Source organism: Typopeltis vanoorti, chromosome 10, assembly GCF_054136105.1.
Source record: "Typopeltis vanoorti isolate ZY-2024b chromosome 10, IOZ_Tvanoo_1.0, whole genome shotgun sequence".
Classification (NCBI taxonomy): domain Eukaryota; kingdom Metazoa; phylum Arthropoda; class Arachnida; order Uropygi; family Thelyphonidae; genus Typopeltis; species Typopeltis vanoorti.
Genome location: NC_143558.1, coordinates 95,996,869 through 96,020,263, shown reverse-complemented (window position 1 = coordinate 96,020,263; position 23,395 = coordinate 95,996,869). Strand labels below are relative to the sequence as shown.

At 36.4% G+C, this 23,395-nt stretch overlaps 1 protein-coding gene across 2 annotated transcripts in view; it reads left to right on the top strand.

Annotated features, from left to right (window-relative positions):
- The window catches only part of Sym (symplekin scaffold protein), a 649,809-nt gene that overhangs the window by 285,851 nt on the left and 340,563 nt on the right, over positions 1 to 23,395 (top strand). For both annotated transcript variants that reach the window (XM_090398863.1, XM_090398864.1), the window contains one exon: positions 12,538 to 12,711. In XM_090398863.1, coding sequence (XP_090254989.1) covers positions 12,538 to 12,711 — 174 coding nt within the window. The remainder of the gene's footprint in view (positions 1 to 12,537; positions 12,712 to 23,395) is intronic.

Genomic DNA, 23,395 nt, shown 5'->3' with positions numbered 1-23,395 from the left:
TATATTTTCTCTATCTTTCTGTATCATCCTCTGGAATTTCCACAAGTTCGGCCCTAAACTCCTTATCTTTGAAAACTGGGAAATTAGAACTTCCTTAAATTTGGAATACTTCAGAGTTTCTTTCAGGATTGGCAACGAATGCAGGAAAATTTTCGCCTTCCCTACTAGCTTACTACGTAGTAGTATAAGAAGTTGAAAATTTGTCCATCTGCCAACTTTTCTCAATTCCTCGACGTAGCAAAGAATGCAATGATGTCATCCGTCTCCTCACCTGAGAATTGTGGGAACACTTGTTGCGGGTTAATGGTTCTGAAGAATTCTGAGTCATTCATCTCAGAGCTTGTTGGTGGAGACATGCTTGCACAAAATTCTCTAAATTAGTTAAACTTTCCCTTAAATTCTAATGTACCTTGATCGCCTGACTCGAATCCAAAACCAACTTACCGTGACTTGATCGATTAACTTGGTTTAAGCAATCAAATCACATCCTGTCGGCTGTGCAATTGTTATATCGTTGCATTTCCTTAATTTTTATATTTTTATCGTGTCCTTCTTCCTAATTTTATCTGTCTTAAAATATCACTGTGTACCTCTCTGGTCTATACTCATGAAACTAATATAACACTGTACTCTCGAATTTACTGAAAAATCTATCCAGACAATTGGCCGATTCTTAGAATGATAAAGTATATTAATTAATTAATTAACAAAGGGTAGACCTCTGAATAGAGCCCTGTCCTCGGTAATAACGGTCTGGAATCACCTCCTAAATCATGTTCTGGCAATATTTATTTGATCAAGCTGCACCAGCCAGATCTCTAGGTTAGAAATTCCTCTGAACCAAGGAGTAACCTTCAGAAAATATGCTAAGCCAATCAATTTACTAATTGCTTCTTGTCTCAGTTTATCTATGTCACTTAATTTACTTTAGTTTGCAGTCGTGGTCCCTATCAAATAACTCTATCCTGCTCAGATTCAGATATTAGCAAGCGGTGCATTGGATTCAATTCAAGGCACAAACCAGGTTAAGATATTTAAGATACATTTATTAAATTCCTAAGGTTAAACATTTACAAAATGAACTCAATTGGAATATAGGTATCCTATGTAAAGAGGTTAAGCATAGCAACTGTACTTTATACAACAATTTAAGCATAGGTTAATTCCATAGTAAAGTCCAGTGTGATATGTGTGAGATGTATGCTTTCCCAAAAGAGGCTGGAGTTTGGATTGAAAATGATAGTGGTGGGAGACTGTGCAGAAAGTGTAAGGAAAGTGAGGAATTGAAGTATGTGTCAAGTCGTGAGATTGTTGTGGTTTAAGAAAGCCAGAATGTGAGTGAAAATAGTGGCTCGATAGGAAATTGCGATGTTGTACAAGATAGCAATGAGAGTGGTGATCAAGAGAGAGTGAAAGCAATTATACAGAGAGAGAAAATGGTTTAAACGATGAAAAAAAATGAATTATTTGTAAGGAGTGAGATCACAAGGTTACGCAGAGTAATACACAGTGTGCAGCGGCAGTTGGAGCACTTGCAAAACTCCTTTCCAGAGTGCTAATGGAAATAAACAAGTTTTTGAAAGGAAAATAAGTGTAAGAGTGGGAGAGTTTCAGAAATGAAGGAAAGAGTGTTGTTCAGTGACTCATTATTAAGAGGTGTGATAGATGGGAGTTTAACTAAATCGTACTTACCGGGTGTGAAATTTAAGGATGTGAGAATATTAGAACGCAGAAACGGAAGGTGAAAGAATTGATAGTTGTGGCGGGTACAAATGAATTGAAAGGAGATAAATTTTTTATGAGAGAGGACTTGAAAGTATTGTTAAAGGTAGCGAAAGAAAAGAGTGACAGAGTTAGGATGGTGAGTCTGTTGCTGCAGTACGACAGAGAGGAGTTTAGAAGGATGGCCATAATCGCAAATGACTTTATGCGCAGGTTATGCAGATGGTGTGGTGTGGAATTTGTGGACGTGTGGAATGAGTTTGATGGGTGAAAGGATTTATACAAGAGATGGCCTGCATTTGAATGGATTTGGTGTGCGAGACTGGAAAAAAGTGTTGCTGAATAAAGTGATAATGGATGTGCAGAACCAGGGAAACTAGAACTACCAAGGAAGGGGAGGTGGATATGCGGACATCAGTGAGACAGTTGAGTGTAAGAATGTATATAATGTACCCGAGCCAGTACTAAGGACAAGTAATCGGAATGGGATATTTAGAATAACACATCAAGATATGGGTGGGATAAAAAGAGACCTCTGCATTTCATGTATACTAATGCCAGGAGTATTAGGAACAAGAAGGAAGAATTTTTGGCTTTGATTGGCTCTTCCTGGTCACAGGTTATTGGCATTAGTGAAACATGGCTGACGGAAGATGATATAGTTAGTGGGATAGAATGTGTAGGTTATAGTGTGTTTATGAGGGACAGAGAGTATAAAATGGGGGGAGGAGTGTTATTGATGATAGCTGATGAACTGCAGCTAAGGAGAATTGAAGTTGTATTGCAGGATAGTGAAAAGAGTTCATTTGAGGCTATTTGGTGTGAGATCGATACTGGCAGAACAAAATATACAGTTGGGCGCTGCTATAGACCAGGTGATGGAATAGATGGTGGAGATAGTATGCATAAACAGATTGATGAAATGAGTGGAAGGAGGGTAATTATTATGGGGGATTTCAACTATGGTAACATTGATTGGAAGCAGGAGAGGACACTTGTGAGGAAGGAACTGGATTTTATTCAATTATTAAGGGATAACTATCTGAGACAGCATGTAATTGAAAATACTAGGGGTTTGAGTGTGCTTGACCTGGTAATAGCATCTGAGAATTTGACTAACGAATATGACCATGTTGCCACCTATTGGTGAGAGTGATCATAAGGTCTTGACCTGGGAGGTGGTTAAAGGTGTGGAATTTTCGATTAAGACAGGGTATTTGTGGAATTACCGTGCTGGCAAGTATGACAAGCTTAAGAGATTGCTTGGTTCCATGCCATGGCATGTAAAACTGTAAGGGCTGGATGTTGATAGGCATGGGAAGTGGTCAAGGAGCATTTAAAGGTGGTTATGGCTGATTGTACACGTAGGGTCCGAATAGTAAAACAAGTAGGGGGTTAAATGGATGAATAACACCATTAAGCTTGAGCTGCAAAAAAAAAGAAATAACTGTGGAGGGAATTTAAAGAGAAAGGTGACCCGCAGGCACATGAACGGAATAAAGCGCAGGCCAGAAGGATAACGACTGTTTTAAAAAAAGCAAAAGTGGATTATGAAAAGAAACTAGCTATGCAAGCTAAAGAGAATCCCAAACAGTTCTTTCAATATGCTGCAAGCAAAAAAAAAGCTGTACACGGCAGAATGATTTTAAGGAATGCCGATGTTAATTAGTTCACTGAATCAGTCGATATAGTGGAATTACTGAGCGAGCACTTTGCAAAAGTATATCATCCAGGTGGTGATATTGAAAGAAAGAAGGAACCGTTAGTTTATACAGGAATTGTGATGAATGAAGTGGAGGTGAATAGTCTATTACAGAACCTTAATGTGAATACATATGTGGGATTGGATGGTATACCAGCATGGGTCTTACGTGAAGTGGCTAAAGAATTATCAGTGCCCTTGACCATGTTGTTTAATCTGAGTCTTGGGTCTGGTTTAGTCCTGAAGGTATGGAAAGAGGGGAAAATAGTTCCACTGCATAAAGGAGGATTCAAGACTACTGTTGCAAATTACTGACTGATCAGCATATCAGGAGTCGTTGTCAAGGTCTTGCAAAAGTAGTCAAGGGAAAAATACAGGAATGCATTGATGAAAATGAGATACTGTACTGAGGACAGCATGGTTTTGTGAAGGGTAGATCATGCCTCAGTATCTTGCTCAAGTTTTATAACACAGTGACGGCTGAACTGGATAAGGGTAATGGGTTTACAGTGATACTGCTGGACCTGGCTAAGGCATTTGACAGGATACCACATGGAATTCTAATCTGAAAACTACAACATATGGGAATGGATATAGGATTGGTGAGATGGATAGGTGGGTGGTTGATGGAGAGATATCAGAGAGTAGTTTATTCAGGAGTAGAGTCCAAAAGACGGCCTGTGACTAGTGGTGTGCTGCAGGGGTCTGTTCTTGGACCACTGCAGTTTAATTTGTTCGTTAATGATATAGGGAAGGATCTAAGAGGAACAGTTCATTTGTTTGCTGATGATGCAAAGTTGGGTAGGGCAATAGTGAATGCAGAAGATGTCAAAATCTTGCAGGATTATTTGGATAGATTGGAGGACTGGGCTAAGGAGAATGGATGTCAATTTAATGTGACAAAATGTAAGGTTATGCATTTTGGGGTGAAAAGATTAGCAGCAGTATACCACATTGGTGGAACTTAATGAACATTGCAGGAGATTGATGAGTCCAGGTACTTTGGAGTGTTGGTGGATAGGGAGATGAAGTTTACGGGGCACATTGCAAAAGTGGCTAAATCAGTTCAACTCACTTGGTTGTTGAAAAATACTTTTATGACCAGAGACAAGCAAGTTATTGTTCCTCTGTACCGAGCCATGATAAGACCTCATCTCGACTACTGTGCCCAGATTTGGTCACCATGGTTTCTTCTTGATGGGGAGGAGGTGGAGAGGATTCAGAGGCGAATGACCAAGATGACAACAGGTCTATGGAATGAACCTTATGAAAACAGGTTGAAGATTTGTTGGTTGCATAAATTGGTGGATAGGCGGAAAAGAGGAGATATGATTGAGACATTCAAATTGCTGAAGGGTTTCTATAGGATTAATTCAGAGGATATTTTTGAGATCAGGACTGGTGGTGGTGGGAGAACTAGGGGACATCTATGGAAGCTGGGCAAGATTGTGGTTAGCAAGGGTGTTAGAGCTGGGTTCTTTACTTTTAGAGTGGTAAATGAGTGTAATAAGCTGCCAGAGTCTGTTGTGGGTGCTATGACAGTGAATGAGTTGAGGGCAAGGTATGATAGATACTGTGAGAATGTCGAATAGTTGTGTAGACATGATGTTTATGGCCTCCCTCAATGAGTCTAAGGAATCCCTGGAGTCGCCCGTAATAATAATATTAATAGCACAAAATTTTGTTAGCACCCTCCAAATATCCTTACTAGTCTACACATTCTCTCAATTAATTCATTCACATCGTTAACTATAGAGATTATTACTCACAACAATTCAAATTATAATTCATTCAATTAATTACTTGAGAATTATTCCTAAGACTTAAGACCCTGCTATCCAATATTTGCTATAGTCCTTTTCCTACAAGTATAGAGTTCTGAAACTTAACATTGCTATTCTTCTATATCACAATATTCCTCTCTTTCTTAACAAAGAATTACAAAAGATTTTAACATTACCATATTTCCGGAAGTGTATTCATTCTGTCATCGTATCCATTCTTCATCCTATGGAATGTCCGGTCTTCTGTTTAGACTATTGTCTCACAGGCTACGCTTGGACTTCGTTGTTCTGCTTTTCTTTCCAATCGTGGACTAGAAACAGCATGGCTCGGATCGATCCATGTGGACGTATATGGCGGTCAGTTCCTTCAAGCTTGCTCGGAATGCTGACGAGTATCTCCTCGTTGATTCCTTCCGTACGACATCTCAAAACGATGGGCGTGAATAACTACACGCTATTGATAAGGTCCCGAACTCGAACTCGCCTCGACTTCACAAGAAAATTCAAAGCAAAACAGACAAAAAGGAGAGACGAAAGGGAGGGGGGGACAAACCCCTTTTATATCCACTACCTTTGCCACCCTCTTCACTCCCATACCTTTCTGCCTGGCACTCTCTTTTTGCGCACATCATTTTTTTTTTTTCTTCTACTCACGTCTTCCTGGAGAATTCCGTGTGCATGCCGCATCTTCCTGGAAAACATTGAGCTCGTGCCGCCCCACACCTAGACAATTTGCTGTAGGCTACGCAATTCACATGAGGTTTTTGTTAGTCAACTTTGAACTTCTGTTACATGCCTTAACATATATTTTACAAAGAATACTTTTTCCTGATAACTAATATTTTAGGAATTGGCAGCGTATACTAGAAATATAGATTAAATAAACTTTAATATATACCTTCCGATATTTCGGCGAACGTCACGTTGCCATCTTCTTGGGAACTTACTACACAGACACGTGCACACAAGTACTAATAACAGCAAATGAGACTGAAGCTAGAAAGCTAGCGTTTCCTAAAGTCCTGATGGTGCCCCCTGGCGGGCTATATTGGTAGTTCTTGGCCTTTGGACTGAAGTTCTTCTGATAACAGTTTCCCAAATTTGGGGCAGTTTCATGCATCCAAATTTGTTGAGGTTTGGCATGTTCCTAAGGGCCGAGGCTGATTCCATGAATAGTCTTTCATACTTGAACTTGCTGCGGTGTATTACTGTGGCTTTCTTCCATCTTATTCTGTGGCGAGTATCCAGAGCGTGGTCTGCAAGCCCAGAGTGGCTGTACTGGTAAAATCGGATGTAATCCTTGTGTTCTGAGATTCTGATATTTGCTGTCCTGCCTGTTTGGCCAAAGTAGGACAGTTTACAGCTGCAAGGGACCTGGTATACACCAGGTAGGTCTAGGGGAAGTGGTTGGTCTTTGGTGGAGCAGATAAGGGTTGCCAGTTTTCTATGTGGTCTGTAACAGGTGGTCAAGTCGTGTTTTTTTAGGATTTTATTGATTTTTTCCGAGGTGCCTCTGATGTAGGGAATAGTGGTAGATTTAGAGTAATCTTTTTTGTGAAGGGGAGGGGGTGGTGGGTTGTGGATAACTGGGTTAAGTATTTTTTGGATTTTTTGGAGGGGGTAGCTGTTGGCTGAGAAAGTGTCACGGATGTGATTTAGTTCAGTGGTTAGGGCTTGATCATTAGAACAGATTATTTTTGCCCTGTTGAATAATGTTTTAATCACTCCATATTGTTGTGAGGGGGGGGGGGGGGGGATTGTTGGTGAATGTATCTGCCTGTATGGGTGGGTTTTCTATAAACTGAGAAAACCAAGGTTCCATCAGGTTGGCGGGTGACTAGTGTGTCTAGGAAGGGGAGGTTATTGTTTTCCTCTTTTTCCAGGGTGAATTTGATTCTAGGGTGTTGGTTGTTCAAGTGTGTTAGGAAGGAGAGGAGTGAATCCGGGCCATGTGGCCAAATAGCGAAAACATCATCAACGTAGCGAAGCCATATGGTAGGTTTTGTGGGGCTGAGTTTAAGGCTTTCTCTTCAAACATCTCCATGAAGAAGTTGGCCAAGGGTGGGGAAAGTGGTGAACCCATGGCTGTCCCCTCTATCTGTTTGTAGAATTTTTCCTGCCAAACAAAATAGCCTGAGTTCATTGTAAACTGAAATAGGGCTGAGATATCGGGAGGAAATTTAGCTTGGATTAGCTCTAAGGTTTCTTTGAGGGGGATATTCGTGAATAGGGAGGAGACATCAAAACTGACCATTATGTCATTATGTTGGAGTGTAAGGTTTTCTATACTGGCTTTGAAGTGGGCTGAGTTTTTTATGTGTGATGGTGTATTGCCAGTATAGTGTGAGAGCGCTTTGGCTAAATGCTTGGCTAGTTTGTAAGTGGGGGAATCAATGCCATCCACTATGGGACGTAATGGCACATTTTCTTTGTGTATTTTTGGGAGCCCATATATGCGGGGGGGTCTAGAGTTATAGGGTTTTAGTCTGTTGGTAATCTCCTCAGGCCAAGAAGTGACCTTCTTAAGGAGCCTATGGAGTTTTCTAATTTGTGAGTTGGTGGGATTGTAAGCATGTCTGTCGTAATGAACTTTGAAGTTATTTACACTCATTGCATTCACAATACACTACGGCAGTGCATTCCACTCAACAACAATTGTTCACATAAAAAATCTGCTCATCACATGCATTTTCATATGGAATTATGAAAGTTTATCAGTGGCGATACTGCATAATTCAGAGAGCATGGTCAGAAGGTTGAATTCCAAATGATTGTTGTAGAGCTCTCATAGTTCCCGTCTATAAAAAAAAAAAATAAAGCTGAATGCTAGAATTAAAGAGGAATTTCTCTACTAAGTGTTCCAGATAAGATTCATGCAAACATACTTGAAAAGAGGCTGAAAAAAATTGTGAAAGAGAAATTTAGAGAATAATCTGGCTTCAGGCCAAATAGTTGTGAGGATCAGACTTTTTACTTTATTGTCAGATAGTTGCAAAATCACGGGAATATGACGAGAATATGTACTTGGTAGATCTGGAATGACATAAGACAAGGTGCCATGGGAAAAGCTTTTCCAAACACTTCCACTATATTAGGTAAATGGAACATTATATAGAGCAATATATATAGTCTATATGGATCACATTATGAAAGAAAGTGGCATTAAATCTGATATCAGAATTGGAGATATCAAACTTAGCTCTCTGCTTTATCCAGATGATATCGTACTCATAAACACATCCAGTGCAATTTTCACACATATCCAGTATTCTCTAACTAAATTGAATAACTGCTGTAACAAATTTTGCATGAAAATCAGTAATAAAAAGACTAAATCTATGAAAATAGGCAGGAACATAGAAAACTTCAACTGCATTATGAAATGGAGAGCCTATAGAACAAGAAAATATTTCAGCTATTTTGGCACAAGTTTTAGTGAAGATGTGAGTTATATCTGAAAATGGACAATAGAATAAACAAATCTGGTAAGATGGGGAGTTAGTTGAATAAATTTATATTGAAGAGAAAAATTAGTTAAGACACTAAACTAGCAGTACACATGACAGTGTTCAAACAAGTTTTAAGCTATGGATCTGAGAATTGGGTGAGAAATAAAGCTTGATCAAAGATTAGTGACTACAGATATGAGAGTTCTTAACATGAACAGATGGCATCAGTAGCAGAATCATATTGAAGGAACTTGACATTGTTTATATTCTAGAATGTGTGAGTAGGGCTAATCTGAGGTGGTATGATCATTAATAGAAAATAGGTGAGGAAAGGTTAGGAAAACAGGTGTTTGATGATAACATGGCAGGGAAAAGACCCAGAGGAAGAATAAGGTCTAGGTGGAATGATTCAATCAGAAATGCGTTAGTAGAACAAAATGTTAGATACGACAATATTGGAGTGCAGACATGTTAGAGAGTGATTTGGAGGAAAATCATTGCTAGATTATGAATAATATAAAGTTATAAAATAATATAAAATTACCTAGTGCTCTCATAGTAGCCAGAACATGCTTCGAGGGTGCATATCAGAAATTGATGATAAAATGATTTTCATATTATTTACCTGGATGGTTTGAAATTTATAATTCACTTACGAAAATTCTATTTAATATTTTGAGTTTGAATTTATTTGAAAATTTACTGTGAAAATTTGGAAGTTTTCTTATGCTGGGCTGTTTTTAAGACCTTTCATTCCATCATCATCATCATTGCCCAAGGGTTGAGTGCCCATTGCTGTCTGATGCTTGTTTCACCATTCTTTATCATTTCTCTCTCTCGCTCTCTCTTTCTTTGTGTGTGTGTATATATCTACTGCTAGGTGACTTAATTCCTGCAAACTGTTTCCATTTTTTCAGATCATCTACTCGTTTTTCGCCTTTGTCATCCTCTTCTGTTTTATATCATCTATTTTACCAAGCATCAAGGTTTGATCTTTTTTCTTTTAACCATTATGCAGATATATCCAAGAAGCTTTAGTTTTTTCCTTTGAATTATTTTAAGCATTAGATTCTCTGCAATTTATTTTGCCTATACAGCTCTTCATTTGCTACCCTTTGCACTTATCGAATTTGCAGAATCTTTCTATTATATGCTCTTTTGAAAGCCAGTACTCATCTTGCTTTTGTTATCTAAAATCTTATCTCTTTTTTATAGTGTAAAAAGATATGGAGCATACTTCACATACTTATGGTATCATGTGTCATGTTGTTCCAAAAGTATGTGAAGTTTCTACCCTCATCCGACTGTTGTTCATTAACCTTTATTTGCTTTTTTCATCCTCTTCTCTTCAAATATCACTGTTTTATCAATATTCAGTATCAACCGATATGTTTCCTTCTTCACTTAACCTCAGCAGTGTTCTTTCTAGTTCCCCTTCATCTTCTTCTTCATTAATAATTGTATGTTATCTGCAAATTATAAATTATTTATTTTTGTACTTTGAATTGAAATTCCTCTTATATTATCCCTTAATAAAGATGACCTGGGATATTATGTCTCCTTGTCTCATGCTCTTGTTCTCCAGAACCATCTTCCTATTTCTCACAGCAGCCTTTGCTTTTATTTAGGTTATGTAAAAAGCTGTTTTTTTTTTAAAATAATTTCTTAGAGATTGTATAATTTCTTTTTCTGACACTAGCTATTTATTTGTATTGGCTTGATATATCAAGTACAACAAAATAGATATCTGTCCTGCTAGCCATTGATTAGATACTCCTCTTGTATAGTATATTGAAGGAGGGATCCTTCTGTGGTATAATCACATTGGGAAGAAGGAAAATAGCAGCTTAATAAACAGTAAATTGCTTCCTGATACATACTATGCATGGGAGTGGTATGGGAATGTATGTGTATGCATAGATGTATGGTATGTATCAGTAAGCAATTTACTGTTTATTAAATTGCTTACTGATGCATAGTATGTATCAGTAAGCAATTTAATAAACCGTAAATTGCTTACTGATACATATTTATTTTTACTAAATAGCTTAAGGAAATTACAACGTATACTAGGATATACATTAAAATAAATTTTAATACACTTCCAATATTTCCATTTTCACAGGAACTTGAAAACAAGACACATGCATGCAAGAACAACAAACAGTAAATGAGGATGAAGCAGGAAGCTATTCTTTCTCCTAAAAGTCCTGATGGTGCCCCCTAGCAGGCAATGTTGGTATTCTTGGGCGTTTGGGCTGAAGATCTTCTGATGCAGGTTTCCCAAATTTGGGACAGTCTCATGCAACCAAATTTGTTGAGGTTTGGATTGTTTCTTAGGGGTGAGGCTGATTCCATGAAAAGCCATGAAAATCAGGAGGAAATTTAAGGACAAAAGGGACAAAAGGCAGGAGAAAATTACAAAAATCCTAAAAAACATGACTTGACCTCTTGTTACAGACCATATAGAAAATTGGCATCCCTGATCTGCTCCACTACAGACCAACCACTTCCCCTAGACCTACCTGGTGTATACCAGGTCCCTTGCAGCTGTAAGCTGTCTTACTTGGCCAAACAGGCAGGACAGCTAATATTAGAATTTCAGAACATAAGGACTACATCCGATGTCACCAATACAGCCACTCTGGTCTTGCAGACCATGCACTGGATACCCGCCATAGAATACGGTAGAAGAAAGCCATGATAATACACCGTAGTAAATTCAAATACTAAAGGCTTTTCATGGAATTAGCCTCAGCCCTAAGAAACAATCCAAACCTCAACAAATTTGGTTGCATGAGACTGCCCCAAATTTGGGAAACCTACATCAGAAGACCTTCAGCCCAGTCACCCAAGAATACCAACATTGCCCGCTAGGGGCACCATCAGGACTTTTAGGAGAAAGAATAGCTTCCTGCTTCGTCCTCATTTACTGTTTGTTGTGCTTGTGTGCACGTGTCTTTTTTTTAAGTTCCTGTGAAAATGGCAACGTGACATTGCCGAAATATTGGAAGTGTATTAAAATTTATTTTAATGTATATTCTATTGTACGTTGTAATTTCCTTAAGCTATTTAGTAAGAATGTTTAACCAACGTCTAAGCCTTTCCACAAGAATTACTGATACATACTATGCATCTATGCACACACATACACTCCCATACCATATTCATGCTTCATTACCAACAGTGCTAATGCACCATGAATAGTTTGTCATTCAGTATAAAATACATTATACACAGTGATAACTTTATTGAATTAACATTCATACTGAATTAACAGTGTGTTGTTAGTGTGGAACAGACAGGCAATTCAAGAGAGAGAGAATACACAAGGTGCTGTGAACTAGAAGGATTATGTCAAATGTATCATATCACATTAAAGCTATAGAATGTATTTACATAAATTATCAGCTGAAAGAGAAATTATGTTTGTATACTTTAGTAGTGAATGTAATGTTATATGAAGTTACATTACATTATCTAATGAATCTCAATGATGAAAGTTTTTATTTATTTTAACAATTAATTTTTTATTGAAACTAGGTCGAACTTACCAGTAGAAAATTGTGGTCTATGAGGTGCAATGACACGTGTGTTTGTGTATATCGTCTGTCATTTTAAATGAACTAAAGTGCATCACAAACAACAAATATGATGGATATAAAAACAGTTAGGAAAATAATGTCAGATTTGACATGGTCCAGTTAGTACTTGAATTTTACTACATAAACTATTAAATACAAAATGTTTGTGCCATTCCCTCACCTTTCTTGTTAACTGGTTTCTGCTGTATTTAAAATAAATTTGTTAACTAATTCAAAATCACTTATCTAGAGTAATATATGCATTTTTAAAAAAAATTATTATTTTAATTTTCCAGCTAGCTCTTCCAGATTCTATGCCAGCCCATTTTCAAGCATCTTATACACCTATTGCTGTAGCAGGTACTACGCCTCAAATTAAACACTTAGCAAGATTATTGGCAACACAGTTAACTGCAGTGGGATTAGGAAAAGGAGTCGATGAGATGGTGAAAATGAAAGAAGCATTAGATGTATGTTAAAAAAATATATATATATTTATTAGTACAAATTATTATTTAGTTCATATCTTGAATGATTTATAAAATTTGCTCTGCTTTTTTTTGAACATAGGCTATCTAATTTAATTTTAAATTTACATAAAGTGTACATTTTTCAATCAAAGGTTCTAAATCTATACCTTATTACTCTAGCTGCACTAAGGAATATTTTAAAATAATTATTTTCTTTTATTCATTTTCCATAGTCTAGAAATCCTGCTTTTAGAGACCAAACATGGAACATTTTTCAAGTCACATTTCTTCATGCTCCAATAATGGGGATGGTAATCTCACACTGGGTATGGAAATTCATCACCTACCTAAAGACAGTCACAAATCTCCATACCCATGGCAAGATTTGAATCTGTGGTCTGTTGGTATGGAGTGTGAGTTTAACTGCATAGCCAATCAGGCCCACAGAGAGGTCGCTTCATATGATATTGCCTCATTATCTAATAATGCACACTGCTGTTCCTATTGGATGCCATGTGTATTACCATGCATTTTAGTAGGGTCGCTACCTAAACTTTTTCAACCTTTATTGAGGCGAAAAAGTGAAGGGGGTTTTCATCATAGGCTCAGAGTATTATAGAGATGCAAGAGAGCCTGATAGTATTAGGAGACAGAAAAGAAAGATAGATAGATAAATGGATAGAGGGTGGAGAGCAGAAGCCATCAGCTCCTTTATATCATGATAAGACCAAAGGATACCTTTTTCACTGCTCTCACAGATGACTTGGTATACAGTCACCTGGTTATGATGAACTTCCTACTGAACTATGAAAATATGGTGGCATTGCAGCCATCAATTTTCTGCTTGAACTTTTTAACCAAATACTATATACTGGTGAAATTCCAGATGACTGGAAGGCAGGCATCATCGTACCAATTTTCAAAAAGGGAGATAAACAAAAGTGTGAAAATTATAGACCCATAATATTGCTAATTGCTAAGTCAGAGATACAAAATGAGTGGTAAGAATAAGATACTCCATGAGGGGCAATATTATGCTTTACTAATTTGCAAATTTTTTTTTTAAATTAAAAAATTTTTTTCATTATTTTTATTTTTTATTTTTATAATGTGACAGCTGAGTTGGTAAAGGGAAACGGCTACATAATGATTCTGCTGGATTTTGAAAGGGCATTTGACAGACCAGCACACAGAACTCTTTTATGCAAATTAGTACAAATGAGGATGGATGTGACATTTGTTAGGTGGATAAGAAGCTGATGGACAGATGTCAAAAAGTGGTATATAGAGGAGCAGAATCCAGGAGGCCTGTAGTACATTGTAATTTAATATATATATATATATATATATATATATAGGGGTGCTTAAGGGTCAAAGCTGTATAACTGAGAGGAGACCTCCACATAGTCTTTAAAGGAATGTGGAGAACCGACCAGGGCTTCTGACCTAATGTCCAATCCTCACCTTCTCGTGGTTCACCCTGTTGGGTATCTACTTTGATACTGAACGAACGAGGATGGGCTGGCAATTTGGGATTTAGCCGACCAAATTGTATTCTTATTGGTTAAACCAAAATAAAAAATGATGGTACAACATGACAAAATTTCATGCCGGCTGGGACGTCGCCAGATTAAACAAGGCCCCCGTTGTTTTCGCCAGGGAACCAAGGCGAACAGCGAAAAGTCAGCTACTGGAACAAATCTGAAAACAAACCCCAACTCAACATCACCAGAGTTAAAGATCGGTACTATCAACGTAAGAAGCCTGAATGGCGAAGAAATGGAGCTAGCCGAGGAATTAGATAAGTACCAGATCGACATAATAAGGGTGACTGAAACAAAAAAGACAAAAACTGGTGAGATCTTTCTGAGCAATAAATACAAAATGTTATATTCAGGCAATGACAATCAAGGAGAAGAAGGAGCAGCCATAGTATTCAACACAAAATACGAGGCTAATCTTCTTGAATGGCAGTCAGTCTCAAGTGGAGTCATGTGGGCAAATATGAGAATGGGGAACTGGACAATGAGACTTATTTGTGCCTATGGTCCCACAGAAGGTTCTACTAAGGCAGAAGTGGAGGAATTTTTTGAGGCTTTAGAAAAAGCAACTGACACAATGAAAAAAGAAAAGTTGGTCCTTGTTGAGGATCTAAATAGCAGAGTAGGAAATGATTGTGAGACATACAAAAATATTTTGGGAAAATTTGGAGAAAAGAGCAAAGTTAATAATAATGGCAAATATCTGTTGGATTTCTGCTCAGGGCATGGACTGGTTATTACTAACACCATGTTCCAACATAAAAATGTGCACAAATTCACATGGAGAGAAGAGGCTAGGAATAAGAAAAGTCTCATTGACTGTGTTATTGTTGATAGTGATGTTTTCTCCCTTGTGCAGGACACAAGAGTGTACAGAGGATTTGAAATTGGAAGTGATCACTATTTAGTCTTGAGCAAGATAAAATTGAATTTCATATTGAAAAGAATAACATGTAAGAAAGTTTTAAAGCGAATAAAAGTTGAGCCGCTCTCAGATGTGAACTGTAGACTAAAATACAGAAAGATTATTGAAAAGAAAATGAAAGAGTTTGAGAACAGGAATCAAACCTTGGAGATTCAATGGCAAACTCTGAAGAAAACATTGATTGATTCTGCCAGAGAGGCATGTGGTGAGGTTGTGTGCAAGGAACAAAAAATCAGAACTCCCTGGTGGACACAGGAAGTTAAAGAGGCAGTGAAGGAAAAGAAGAAAGCATATCAAAAGTTCCTGGCAAATAAGTCAGCTTTTACTCTTACAGAATACAGAGACAAATGTAAGAAAACTAAACAGTGTGTAAAACTAGCTAAACAAAAGTCATGGGAGGACTTTGGCAAGAATATAGAAAATAAATATCAAGAAGGTGGGAAAATATTCTGGAGGTTGTTGAAAAAGCTTAGGAATGGAGGAAAGAGTGCTGTAAAAGGAGTTAGAGATGATAAAGGTGACATGAAAATGGGAGAAAAAGATATCCTTGAAATATGGAGTAAATACTTTGAAAAGCTGCTAAATGAAACAAGCAGTGATGACAGCACAGTGATAAAAAACACTGACCAGGCATGCAGTCAGGAATACATATCCATACTTGAAGTAGAAAAAGCCATCAAAGGCTTGAAATGTGGAAAGACAGCAGGAGTAGATGATATTCGACCAGAAATGCTGAAGTATGGTGGTATGAAAGTCTTACAGTGGTTGCACTGCATAGTTCAGAAGGCCTGGACAGAGGGACAATTTTCCCGATGACTGGAGTAGAGCTCTCATAGTACCCATATATAAAAAGGGAAATAAAACTGAATGTGAGAATTACAGAGGTATTTCCCTACTGAGTGTTCCTGGCAAGATCTATGCAAGTATACTTGAGAAACGGTTGAGAAGAATTGTGGAAGAAAAGCTTGGTGAAGAACAAGCTGGATTCAGGCCAAATAGAGGCTGTCAGGATCAGATCTTCACTTTACGATAAATAGTCGAGATAGCATGGAAATATAACAAAGATCTGTATTTAAGTTTTGTCGATTTGGAAAAGTTATATGACAAGGTGCCAAGAGAGAAGCTATTCAATACACTACAGCTATATGGTGTCAATGGGGCATTATATCAAGCAATACTTAGTCTTTATTTGAGTTGTAAGTCAGCAGTTAGAATTGAAAGAAGTACAGGAAGATAGTTTAAAGTTAAATCTGGTGTGAGACAAGGATGTACATTATCCCCTCTGTTATTCATTATCTATATGGATCACATTATGAAGGAAAGTGGTATTAAACATGATATCAAAATTGGAGATGTTAATGTCAGCTCTTTGCTTTATGCGGCTACAAGTCTGCAAGATTTTGTGACTAAATTGAATAGCTGTTGTAATAGATATGGTATGAAGGTCAGCAATAAAAAGACAAAAACAATGAAAATAGGCAGAATCATTGAAAATGTCAACTGTGTTGTGAATGGAGAACCTGTGGAACAAGTAAAACATTTCAGCTACTTTGGCACGATTTTTACTGAAGATGGTAAATTAAATATAGAAATAGACAACAGAATCAGCAAAGCTGGTATGGTGGGAAGTCAATTGAATAAATTCATATGGAATAAGAGAGAAATTAGTCGGAACACTAAATTAGCTGTATACAAGACAGTGTTCAAACCAGTTTTAACTTATGGATCTGAGAGCTGGGTCAGAAGTAAAACACTTGACCAAAGACTAGAGACCTCAGATATGAGAGTCCTGAGAAAGATTAGAGGCGTGAACAGATGGCATCAATGGCAACATCATATTAAAAACGAGGATATTAGGAAAGAACTTGACATTGTCAGCATCCAGGAATGCGTTAGCAGAGCTAATCTCAGGTGGTATGGTCACTTAAATAGAATGGGCGAGGAAAGATTAGCAAAACAAGTGTTCTCTGCCAGGTTGGCAGCAAAACGACCCAGAGGAAGACCAAGATATAGGTGGATTGATACAGTACAGAGTGCCTTAGAGGATAGAAATATAAGATCTGACAATGTTGGAGTCTTGACAAGTAACAGACTGATTTGGAGGAAAATTGTAGATAGGAAGTTAGTAATGATGAATGATATAATTTTTTCATGTAGTACTGTCATATCCTGTACACCCCTTGAGGGTACATGTCAGGAATTTGATGATGATGATGATATATATATATATATATATATATATATATATATTGCATGTGTTCTCTGGATAGTTGGTTGGTTTTGCTTGAGGAAAAATCTAATTTTCAAGGTATAAAAACTCTTGCCATCTCTGTATGAGACCAGATAATTTGCCTTCATAAAGATTTCTTTCATGCTGTGTTGAGAATCGAGTCTCATCCCACTCAAATGACATTGTTGCTGTTGACTGCATTGAGGAATGCAGTCATACGAATTTTATTTATCTAGAAACACTTGAAATTAATAGATAAAAATACATTCCAATCAACCATAATTCATATTTAAATGGTGGCCATCTTTATACAGGGTTGCCAGTAAGTAACTGAACATATTTGAACACTTTGTTATTGAAATCTACATGAAAAACCCGTCTCTGTTTTTATAAGAAAACTGTAATATACGTTTCCAATAGCTGGTAACAGTGTATGAAGTAGTGTTAGTGACCAGAGAATTTAGATTAAGTGGTGTGTATTATTCAAAAATGCAGTGCAGTTGTTAGTCAGTTTCAGAAAAACTTGAACTGCATACCACCTCAAAAGACAAGCATTTTGATCATAGTCTGACGATATGATGAAACTGGCACCATCCAAGATATGGAAAGCACATAAGAGAAATACTAATAGAATATTCTTATTTTATGAGATCAGAAGAGTCGAAAAGAAAAACATACTAAGAAGAGATTTTTTTTTCATCAGTAGCTGGAACAGAAAACAAATAATAATAAAAAAATAAAATGAAATAAAAATAAAATAATAAAAGTCTCAATCAAGTGGTCTCTTTTGTCCCCACAACATGAATCATCATTTTTTGGTGAATACCTCCAAGGTATATATTAAATATTTTGATAGTCTAACAGAATTGATGTTTCATTATTAGTTTTCTGTTACCAATTTTTTCAAAAATTGTTTTCAGCAATTTTTACACTTCTATCTTCAAAAGCATTCCCAGCTGCATTGATCCACCTCTATTTCAGTCTTTTCCTGGATTCTTTTCCTTCTAGTTTTACTTCAAACATTTGTTTTACTATGCTTCTATTCTGTGTAAGTGACCATACAGTCTGCCTCCGTAGCTCAGTCGGTATAGACGAAGCCCTTTGGTCAGAAAGATCTAGGTTCGATTCCCATCCATGACGTGAGGAACCTTTATCTGGTCTCTTTTGACTAAAGGTGAGTTCATCATCATCATCAAATTTCTGCCATGTATTCTCAAGGATATGATAGTGCTACATGAAAAATTTACATCATTACTAACTTCCTATCTACAATTTTCATCCAAATGAGTCTGTTACTTGTCAAGACTCTAACATTATCAGATCTTATATTTCTATCTTCTAAGGCACTTTGTACCATATCAATCCACCTATATCTTGGTCTTCCTCTTGGTCATTTTCCTGCAACCTGGCAGAGAACACTTGTTTTGTGAACACAAATTTTTCCTCGCCCATTATGTTTAAGTGACCATACCACTTGAGATTAGATGTAAAGAACAATAAATCAAGTTAGGTCACCACCTGAGATTAGCTCTGCTAATGCATTCCTGGATGCAGTGCTGGATTAAGGGGCGGGCTGACCGGGCAGCTGCCCAGGGTGCCAAATGTAGAGGGCACCAGAACTAAGGCCAGCAATAGAGCCTTATATCTATGCAACTTTGAAAAGGCAAAGTAGGGTGTTATTTCTTATTAAATAAGAAATTAGGGAGTGTGAAGAATGTATTGATAGCAACAATAAACAGTAAAATAAACCACCGCTGGATAGCAGGGACTTCATTTTATAACAATCATCATCACTATTCATTATGTGTGATTTTTTTAAAAAAATATTTAAGATAGGATGGATCGCAAAGAAATTAAATTAAAAATACCATGTACTATAAAGTTGTTTTAATTGAAGCTCGAATTATAAAAGTTTAGTAAACAAATCAAAAATGTACATAATATTCAGTAGGCGAGGTGGAAGCAGGCGCGCAAAAGGTTGAATATTGATATGAAGTGGCACATTGGCTAAACCAATTAACTAATTTAAAACTCATTCGCCGCATTGGCTAAACAAATTAATTATTTAAAACTTTCTCGGAAAAGTTGTCAAACAAAGGGTTTCTCCATATTGATTCTAATTTTAACTGTTAATTCATTAAATTAGAATTATACAAGATCATCTTTGTCCATTCTGTGTTTTTGTATGTGTTATGTGTTTTGAAATTATTAAGTATTTCTTTTTGTTTTATTTTGCCTGTCCTTGAAATTTATAATAATACTGGTGATTTAGTGATAAGTTTTACATTTTATTATTTTTACTATTAAATCTCCTTTTATTGTTAATTTAATTTTTTTTTAATCATAGAAATTTAGAATTTCTAACCCTTCAAAATGTCTTCTAAAAAATTATCTGGAGCAGAAAACCATAAAAGAAAATTAGTAAAAGAAAGAAATATTTCTAAAAGTGCAAAATATTTAACTTCCTAAAATCAACAAATTCATCTTCACCTGACTCTACTTCGTTTAACATTTCAATAAAAGAAGATGCATCACGTGATGAAAATTCTAGAGAATTAAACTCTGATGATATAAGTCTAAATGAAAAAGAAAAAAAAAATGAAAATAATGATTTGCAAATTTCAAATTCAAAAGTGACAAATTTCAAAGAAAACTCACAGAACATTTCTGAAAATACTTTTCAGTATAATGATCCTGCTACATGGCCTTTCCTATTAAACTCTGCAGTTCGCAGTTATATTTTATCTTCAGATTTATTAGAATGTATTAGAGATGAAAGCACTGATTTTGTTTATCCCAGAGACACAGAAAAATTGATGTTTTTCAGCATCAATGTATTATAGAATAACTCCCAGTGGTGAAAAATATTTACGAAAATGGCTTATTTATTCAATGAGTGCCAACAAAGTATTTTGTATTTGCTGCAAATTATTTTACTCTGATAAAGTAACTTCAGCCTTAGGAGCAGTTGGGCATTGTAAATGGAAACATGTAAAAAATTATTTTAAATGGGTTGAAACAAATACAAGATTTCAAAAAAATAAAACAATAGATGAAGAAATGCAGTCAGTTGTTGTTAAAGAACGAGAGCATTGGAAAAATGTATTGAGAAGGATGTGTGATATTATATTATTTTTATCAGCCCATAATTTGGCACTTTCCACGGTTCATCAGATCGGTTGTATACTCCAAATAATGGCAAATTTTTGGGTTTGATAGAATTATTGAGTAAATACGATGTCATTATGTATGAACATGTACGTCACATTTTGTCGAAGGAAATCCATGTAACATATTGCTGCAAAACTATTCAAAATGAAATAATTTCTCTTTTGGCATCAGCTGTTTGCGATGATATTGTTAAGCGTGCCAAAGAAGCAAAATGTTTTTCAATTATTTTAGATTGCACCCCAGATATTAGTCACAAAGAACAACTTTCTTTTACTTTATGATTTGTAGATTTAACAGAGTCTATTTTAGTTATTCAAGAACATTTTGATTCATTCTATGAAATTGATGGATCTACAGGAGAATCATTATATGATAGGATCATTAAGTTGCTTTAGATTTAAAATTAAATATTAATGATATTAGAGGACAGGGCTATGACAATGGGTCCAATGTGGGAGGGAAAAATTATCATTATTACCACATGACACCTCCATGGAGTCCAAGGACTCATCGTGGAGGGCAGACCACTCTACTCATATATTTACGCTAAATACATCTCATCCTCTCCACTACTGCTCAATTCTCCAACTGTGACACCACTACCATCAATCAACGCCATCCATCGCCCATCGTCACCACCAACAATAATATTTTTTATCTGTAAATTGCGTGTGTTCTGAAGGCTGATTTGTCTGTACACGGGATGAAAAACCCTGCTCCTACCATCATAACAGATCGGCAAACTCACCTTCGACTGAAAAATAAAGGTTTTCAAGGTCATTTACGGCAAGTAATTCACTTTGTGGCAGCCATTCTTTAAATTTAGTTATAGGAGATGCAGCAATGTCTTGCCCACAATCTGTTTCATTTTTTGGTGTTATTCAATGGCTTTATACATTTAAAATTTTTTTTTTTTTAATATAATTAAAATAGGCAATTTAAATGAATTAAAAAACAATGTATGGATTTGCATTCAATTTTTCATCATGAAAATAATAGTGACATTGAATGAGCTCTTTGAAGGAATTAAATCTCTAAAGTTTACTTCTGGAAAACATCAATTTGCCATTGATGTTTTCCGCCATCGAACTCCAATCATCTAGAATTCGTCCTTCTGTCAAGGCCTCATGAACTATGCAGTGCAGCCACTGTAAGTCTTTTATACCTCCATATTTGAGCATTTCTGGTTGAATATCATCTATTCCAGCTGCTTTTTCACATTTCAAGCTTTTGATGGCTTTTTCTACTTCAAGTATGGATATGTATTCCTGACTGTATTCCTGTTGAGTGTTTTTTACCACAGTGCTATCACTGCTTGTTTCATTTGGGAATTGTTCGAAGTAATTACTCCATGCTTCAAGGACATCTTTTTCTCCCTTTTTCATGTCACCATTATCATCTCTAATTACAGCACTCTTTCCTCCATTTCTAAGCTTCTTCAACAACCTCCAGAATATTTTGCCACCTTCTTAATATTTATTTTCTATGTTCTTGACAAAGTCCTCCAATGACTTTTGTTTAGCTAGTTCTACACACTGTTTAGCTTTCTTACATTTGTTTCCGTATTCTCTAAGAGCAAAAGCTGACTTGTTTGCGAACTTTTGATATGCTTTCTTCTTTTTCTTCATTGCCTCTTTAACTTCCTGTGTCCACCATGGAGTTCTGATTTTTCAATCCTTGCAGACAACCTCACCACATGCTTCTCTGGCTGAATCAATCAGGGCTTTCTTCAGGGCTTGCCACTGAATCTCCAAGGTTTGGTTCCTGTTCTCAAACTCTTTAATTTTTTCTTCAATAATCTTTGTGTATTTTAGTCTGCAGTTCACATCTGAGAGCTGCTCAACTTTTATTCGCTTTAAAACTTTCTTACATGTTATTCTTTTCAATATGAAATTCAATTTTATCCTGCTCAAGACTAAATAGTGATCACTTCCAATTTCAAATCCTCTGTACACTCAGGTGTTCTGCACCAGGGAGAAAACATCACTATCAACAATAACATAGTCAATGAGACTTTTCTTATTCCTTTTCCTCTTCTCTCCATGTGAATTTGTGTACATTTTTATGTTGGAACATGGTGTTAGTAATAACCAGTCCATGTCCTCAGCAGAAATCCAACAGGTATTTGCCATTATTATTAGCTTTGCTTTTTTCTCCAAATTTTCCCAAAATATTCTTATATGTCTGATAATCATTTCCTACTCTGCTATTTAGATCCCGAACAAGGAGTTTTCCTTTTTCATTGTGTCAGTTGCTTTCTCTAAAAAAATTCCTTCACTTCTACCTTAGTAGAACCTTCTGTGGGACCATAGGCACAAATAAGTCTCATTTTCCATTTCCCCATTCTCATATTTGCCCACATCACTCTACTTAAGACTGCCTGCCATTCATGAAGATTAGCCTCGTATTTAGTGTTGAATACTATGGCTACTCCTTCTTTTCCTTGATTGTCATTGCCCGAATATAAAATTTTGTATTTATTGCTCAGAAAGATCTCACCAGTTTTTGTCTTTTTTTGTTTCAGTCACCCCTATTATGTCGATCTGGTACTTATCTAATTCCTCGGCTAGCTCCATTTCTTTGCCATTCAGCCTTATGTTGATAGTATCGATCTTTAACTCTGGTGATGTTGAGTTGGGGTGTGTTTTCAGATTTGTTCCTTTAGCTGACTTTTCGCTGTTCACCCTGGTTCCCTGGCAAAAACAATGGGGGCCTTGTTTAACCTGGCGACTCCCCAGCCAGCATGAAATTTTGTCATGTTGTACCATCATTTTGTATTTTGGTTTAAGCCAATATGAATACAATTTGGTCGGCTAC